Genomic DNA, 7,873 nt, shown 5'->3' with positions numbered 1-7,873 from the left:
AATGTGAGTGCCTGGTGACTGGGGTTCCAAGTTTTGTCAGATTTCATCAGAGAAGTCATTTCCTGATTCTCAGACCTGGACTTCCTCCTCAAAATGGCTTCTTTATAGCCCCTCTGGCGTGGGACTGCTCCCTTTCTGCCCTCTGTTTTGATCACACAGAGTTACACCTACATAGCCAACTCACCACCCTGAGAAGGCAGAGTGTAGTCAGAACCTCTGGTGTCAGGACAGAGCTCGCTTCAGTAATGGACCACCTTCCTCTTACCAATGATGAAATCTTGGAGAATCCCTGCATCCCTTATCCTACCACCTTTGTCCATGTCTTGAAGTTGGTTCTAGTATGTCCTTCTAGATGTTGTAGAGTTGTGTGTATGTGTGTGTGTATAACATGTAACATGTACAAATGAAATGATAAATGGGTTCAATAAATAAGTCAATCCTTTCTGGAGTGGGAGTTTAAGAATAATAAGTGTTTTCTTTCTTTTGTCTTTCCTCAAAAGCCATACAAAGAAGATAACAAAATTTCCGCAAAGTTTATGAAGTTGATGAGGAAACTTTCCTTTAGACTTAATATTAATGAAATTCTTTTTTAAAATTATCTTTTAATTGAATAATTGTGATAAACAGTTGTCCTATAACAGGCACTTTTCTTCTCTCTCTCTCTTTCTGTCTGTCTGTCTTTCTTTTGGGGCCTTATGGTTTGCAATACAGATAATGAAAGATCATCAGGTATATCCCTTTACCTGCTTTCAACACTCAGTTTCTGTCCAAAATGATCATTTTCAACTATTATTTTCATGTTGGTTTCTTCTCTGTCCTAACTCCCTTTGCCTTCACTCCTGCAATACACACATTCTTGGGGGCAAGCTTCCAACCAGTAATGACATGCTTTATCAATTCTCCTTGGGTAATGATTTAGTGGTATGAATAGTATTGGAAATACGTATACAAGGTCAGTGCTCCAGTTTCTATCATATGCTCTTAAGATATAAATGGTGGATTAATAGCATCATGTCTGAACTGAGAGCCTCCCAATCGGAGCTAGGGAGATCTAAGGAAATAAAGGTGTAATGTGCGCAGGAGAAGTAGTTCAAAAATCTGAAGAGCATGCGTATCAGAGGTAAGATTCAGTGTTTAGTATGTAAAGTCTTCTGAGAAATCTTGGGAAATTGTCCAGAGCCGCACCAGATATGATCAAAGCAAAGAATTGAAGAAATGTATACATATATACTGGTAATGATTACAGATATGCTTCAAGAAAAAATTGACTTATATACTTATCTCTCAAAGAATGTACACATATGTACACACACATACAATGAGATTCTCAAGCTATTGGAAAAGAGAAAATTGTAGATTTTAATATGTGAACCTATCAAAGCTTCAAAACCTTTCCATCTCTAATCTAGTAAGGATATCATCTTTAAATGTTTGTACAGGTTAGTGGGCAATGGGCATATGGAAAAAGTGTTCATTATCACTCATGAATAACAAAATAAAAGATCAAAACAACAATGAAATATGACACATATGAAAAGGTCTGGAGGCAGTCATTGTTGATGGGGTTGTGGTGAGAAAGGAATCCTCATCCACTGTTGGCGGTTCCCCTATAACATACATTATGTCACTTGGTTCAGCCTTTATGGAAAGCAATATGTATATCTATCAAACAATTGGAATGGAACAATCATAAAACCCAGTGAAACTACTCCCTGGCATTTATTCCCCAAACAAAAAAATTGATTCTAAAGGACATATGCATGCCTATGTTCATCATTGTACTTGGTACAATATTAAGATGCACCCAAATATGAATGAATAGATCAAATTGTGGCATAGATACACAATGAAATATTATGCAGCTCTAAGAAAGAATAAAAGCATGCAATTTGCAGCAATGAACTAGAAAATATTCTGAGTGAAGTCAATCAGAAACAAAAGGATAGACAGAGAATTATCTCTCTCATATGTGGAACTTGAAGATACACAGCAAGGTACAGGGCCAAGGCAATACAATACGAGAACTGAGGCACAAAATTGAATTTATGGTGGGGTGGTTGAACAGGAGGAGATGCGTGGTACTTGGGGAAGGGCGATGAATACAGTGGTGATGATGGATGTGGTGTTGAAATTATGTGAATAAAACACCATCATTAAGAGTACTGCTAATCACATATTCTCAAGAAAAAAAAGGTTTAAAAACTAAATGATCACACAGGATACTAAAATTAATTTAATAAAGCTACAAATGCTGCTGAATGAGAACTATTTAACATTAGAAATGTAGCATTTAGTCCAATATCATCAGTGTTCAAAGTGGGGCATGTCTAATAACTGTTATCCATGCTAGAGTATCCAAAGGTCATATTTTCCAAATAAAATTAGTTATTTAAAATTATTAACTGTGTCCAAAATATTGGATGTGTGAATTTTGTCATAAATATTGTGACATATATATCTAGTTATATATTAACATAGAAATAAATGTATTCTTATTCTAAAGTTTTAACCTTAGGAATAATCAAATAAAATTACCATTGGCATAATTATACCTGCTCCGATTGTTTTTAATTTATTGTTATACATTTCTGTTAATTCAGGTAACATTTTCATATTTATTTATTAATTTAACTAAGGAAAATGAGCAGCCTTCTTTATTACCCTCTGTAGTGCTTCTTTGATCTCCCTGTTTCTTAGACTATAGATGAGAGGGTTTAACATGGGAGTAATGATAAGATAGAAAACTGAGAGCACCTTATCCTGCTTCTCAGATTGGGCAGAGCTTGGATGCATGTACACAGCCAGGGCTGTGCCATAGAAGAGGGTCACAACTGCCAGGTGGGAGGCACAGGTATTGAAGGCTTTGAGACTGCCTTTGACCGAGGATATTTTCAGGATGGAAGCTACAATAAAAACATAGGAGAGCAGGATAAAGAGCATAGAGCCAAACCCAACGATCACAGCAGCAAGGAAAAGAATTGTTTGGGTGATGAAGCGACTGGAGCAAGACAAGAGAATAATCTCAGATATGTTGCAAAAGAAATGTTGGATGACATATGGCCCACAGAAATACATATTAAAACAAGGAATCGTTTCAAGGATACTGCAAAGCAAACCGCTGCCAAGGGCTCCAGCCACCATCTTCTGACAGAGCCCAGGGGCCATGATCGTTGAGTAGTGCAGAGGGTTACCAATGGCCACGTATCTGTCATAGGCCATGGCAGCTAGGAGGCAGTACTCAGCCTGACCCATCCAAGAAACAGCAAAGTACTGGGTAGCACAGGCAATGAAAGAAATTGTTTTTTCTTCTTTGAGGAAATCTGAAAGCATCCTGGGGCTGATGGAAGCAGTAAAGCAGATGTCTATCGATGAAAGACAACTGAGGAAAAAGTACATGGGTGTGTGCAGGTGGGAGTCCATCCTGATTAGGATGATCAGACTCAGGTTCCAGAACAGCGTCACCAGGTAGATCCCTAGGAAAACGGGAAAGAGAACAAGCTGCAGCTCTTTGTCATCTGTGAGTCCCAGAAGAACAAACATGACCACTGAGGAGTGATTTCTCTCCTCTTCCATAGAGATATTTGGCTCCATCTGCTCCAAAAGAGATGAAAGAAGAAAATGACTTCATTTTTTCAAAGACACAAAATAAATGATTTATCTCCAGCAATTCAGTTCATTATATACAGATTTTTGAACCTATCTTTATATTTTTATAAATGACTATGACCTTTAACCAATTCTCTTGGAAAAATTTATCACTGTCTCTTTAAGGCAAAGATGGTATTAAATATGTTCAATACATTATTACTTAAAATTCTTTAATTCCATCTCATCCTATTTCATATTTCATATAATATAATTTTAAAAATATACACTAGGGAAATAATTACAATATTCCATTTGATAATCCAGTATGATTTTACTCAGCCTTAGCTTTGATATTAATTCAATAATCAAAAAAGTGCCTAAAACATGCTGGGTCTCATATGTAAATTTGAGCCTGGAGGAGGTACCCATAAAATATACTTGAGTAAATATTCACTTACTATATATTATGGGAAGGTGGGCAATTCTAACTGCCTTTCTACTTTCCTAAAGGCTGGTGACATATAATAGCAGAGTGGCAATAAGTAGCTTGGAAATGAATGTGATTTAACTAAGGTAATTAAAGCTAAGAAAAATCTTGAGTGTTTTTATAAGCCTCAAATGAAAGATCCATTATGCTTCACTCCTTGTAGCTAAAGATTTTATTTGCTTAATTCAGAGACAATTACAAATCAAATGATGTAGACAGGGTTTTGGTTTGGTTTGTCCTAGAAGTGACTGAGGTCTGTCTCAGCACTTCTCAAAGACTGTATGGCTACGGAAATCTACCCACTACTTGCTCCAGCCCTTTGACCCAGGACCTAGCTCCTAGGTTCCTGTTAACTTGTTTGAGCTAATAGTTCTGTCAATCTGTTAGAATCTTTAGGATCTATTTCTAGAAAACACAAATTATGATTTTATTAAATTCTCATGACAACCTTGACTCTATCCATGAGTCCCAGATGACAGACGGGGCACACTATGTTCCTTCAAAGAAAAATGACCTCAATTTATGCAAAAACTTGATTTTTTAAAAGTAATAGATACGGTAATTAGGAAATTTAGGCAAGAATTCTGCAAGATTATTTCTAGTTCTCTCTTTGGGGTCAGTCCTGGGAAGGCAAACAGTAAATTTTCAAGACAAAAGGTTAAAAATCAAAAGAATATTTTTGCCAGAGGCAAAACCAATATGCTATAGATATCACTTTCTCCAAATGGCCATTAGAACAACTCCTGACATTGTCACAATTTTATTCAGATGAATTTAAACTAGAAACAAAAATTATAAAAACTCTTAGGTTGAAAATAGCCATCAAATGTGGCTTGAGCATTGAGACTATGGGAGAAAGTTGATGCTAATAGAATAAATTAAGCCCATGTACTAAAAATATCTCTTTACATTAACATCAAGCATGTCATCCTTTTGTTAAACTATTTCTCAAACTCTTAGTTCAAAAGTGAATTAAAGAAAAACTTTCCATAGAATAATAAGGCTATATATAGATGAGCAAGGCCAACTGGATCATTTCCTTCTCCCCCCAAAAAAGGATCATTTCTGCAACTGCAAAACTGATGAAATCATTCAGTTTTTTGCAACTTTGATGAAACTGGAAGATATGTTAAGTGAAGTTAGAAGAAGAACAAATATGGGATGATCTCATTTATCTGTGGTAAATAGAATAACAAGATGAGGAAATGCAGGGTATCAAAGGGAAACACCTAGATCACTCTTGAACCTAGAGTATAGGAAATAGAAGGACAGGGAAGGAAAAAAATTGGAAAAGAAGTAGGACACAGTAAAAGTGGTGTTAGAAAGGAAGTTCATGGCAATGCAAGTTTCATTAGGAATCAAGACCCCATACAAATAACCTAACTACACAGTTTAGGAAGCTAGGAAAAGTCCAACAAAATGAACTCTAAAAAAAAAGGAAGGAAATACTAAAAATTAAGAGAAAATTAATAAAATAGAAACTAAAAATTTTTTCAAAAGATCAACAAAACCAAGAATTTATTCTTAAAAGAAAAAACAAGATTGGCAAACCATTACCAAGACTGACAAAGAAAGATCTAAAACTCTATTAAGTTGAGTCAGAAATAGAAGGGGAAACATCACAACAGAAACCACAGAAATTCAAATTATCACCAGGGATTACTTTAAAAATCTTTATGACCTGAAACAGCGAAATCTAGAAGATTTTTGGTCTCCTATAACCTTCAAAGTTTAAATCAAGAGAAAGTAGAATAGCTGAACAGGCCAATTACAATCAAGGAAATAGAAATGATAATCACAAGTCTCCACTAGAGCAGAAGCACAGATTTACATAGATTTACTCACGAGTTCTTCTAGACCTACTCCCTGCCCTTTTCTGGCTCTTTCAGAAAGATGGATAAACAAAAATCCTCTCAAGCAGTGTCTGTGAGGAATACTTTACCCTAATACCAAAAGTAGACAGACACATCACAAAAACTGAAGGACTATATACCTAAATTTATAATGAACATAAATTCAAAGATCTTCAACAAAATATTAGCAAACAATACAATACATCAAAACGATACAATACAATACATCAAAAAAAGTCAGACACTATGACCAAATAGGATTCATCCCTGGGATACAAGGGTGGTTTAATATATGCAAGTCAATCAACTTGATATGTCAAGCAAGGAAAAGTGAAAAATTATATGAAATTATTAATAGATGCAAAAAAGGCATTTGACAAGATCCAATGCCTATGCATAATTAAAAAATCTCAATAAAATAGGAGTTGAAGAAATTTTCCTCAACAAAGTTAAAGCCATTTACCAAAAGCCCACTACAAACATTGTACTCAATGGTTTAGAAGTGAAAGCCTTCCTTCCAAGATCAGGCACAAGAAAAGGCAAGCTTGCCTCATCACTACTATTCAATATGATATTGGAAGTTTTGGTCATAGCAATTAGGCAATAGAGATATTAAAGGCATTTATTACTTTTTTTATTAGTGAGACACCATGAGGTACAGCTTTAGACCTACAATTTTTTGTGCTTGGGTTTCAATTATACAATCATCAAATACCCATCCCTCCACCAGTGCCCATTTCCCACCACCACGGACTCCAGTATCCCTCCTACCCCTATCCCCCCCATCCCACCCTGCCTCTGTGGCAGGGCATTCCCTTTTGTTCTCTCTCTTCTTTTGGGTGTTGTGGTTTGCAAAAGAGGCATTGAGTGGCAATCATGTTTGGTTTATAGTCTACTTTCAGCATGCTTCTCCCATCCTGGGTGGAGGATCCTCCCAACACCCTTTATTTAGTGCTCCTTTCTCTATATGAGCTGCCTTCTCCCCTAGCATGCGTGGCTGACATCTAAGCCATGGAACAAAATTCCTGGTGCTAATCTCGGCCATACTTGGGTATTAGTCTCCTATTTTGCTACTTTATGTTCCCCAGATGAATGCAATCTTTCTATGCCTATCCCTCTCTTTCTGACTCATTTCGCTTAACATGATACTTTCCATGTAGTACCACTTGTATGTAAATTTCATGACTTCATCTTTTCTAACAGCTACCTAGTACTCCATTGTGTAAATGTACAAAAGTTTCTTTAACCAGTTATCTGTTCTCGGGCACTCAGGTTTTTCCAGATTCTGCCTATTGTAAACAGTGCTGCAATGAACAAACAAGTGCAGATGTCACTTCGACTATACTTTTTTGAAAGGCATTTATATTTTAAAATAAGATAAAATTTAATGCCACTGTTCAAGCAAAAGATACATGAATGGGACTACACCACATTAAGACACTTTATGCACCAGAAAAGAATCAGAATAAAAAGACACCTCACATCCTAAAAGAAAATGTTTGCATACAACTCATTTGACAAAGGGCTAATATCCAAGATATATACATATATATGCTAGACAAAAAGCAATAAACTCCATAAAAATTGGGGAGAAGAGATAAATAAAATCTTTCTCAAAGAAAACACTCAGATAACTAATAGGCATATGAAAAAAAGTCTCAGATTTAATGATATTACAGTGGTTAGGGAATTTGTCTTGCATATGGCCAACCCAGATTCAATCCCCAGCACCCCATGTGGCCCCCCAAATGAGTTATCCAGGACTGTTTCCTGAGCACAAAGCCAGGAGTAAGACCTGCGCACAGCAAGGTTTGACCTCAAACACTAGCACCCCCAAATTTTACATCTCTTATCCTCATGAAAATATAAATCAAAACAATAATCAGATTTCACCGCACACCAATAAGACTGAAAGACATGAAAAAGAACAAAGCAACCAATATTA

At 36.1% G+C, this 7,873-nt stretch overlaps 1 protein-coding gene across 1 annotated transcript; it reads right to left on the bottom strand.

Annotated features, from left to right (window-relative positions):
- Nucleotides 1-2,631: 2,631 nt before the first annotated feature.
- LOC130041634 (olfactory receptor 5A1-like) lies at nt 2,632-3,591 on the bottom strand. Its single transcript, XM_056133904.1, has one exon. It carries the CDS (start codon nt 3,589-3,591, stop codon nt 2,632-2,634), a length of 960 nt encoding a protein of 319 aa, XP_055989879.1.
- Nucleotides 3,592-7,873: the final 4,282 nt, after the last annotated feature.

This window comes from Sorex fumeus, unplaced genomic scaffold (genome assembly GCF_029834395.1).
Source record: "Sorex fumeus unplaced genomic scaffold, SorFum_2.1 ptg000007l, whole genome shotgun sequence".
Lineage (NCBI taxonomy): Eukaryota > Metazoa > Chordata > Mammalia > Eulipotyphla > Soricidae > Sorex > Sorex fumeus.
Note: the sequence above shows the minus strand (reverse complement) of the source record. Positions and strands in the feature narration are given on the sequence as shown.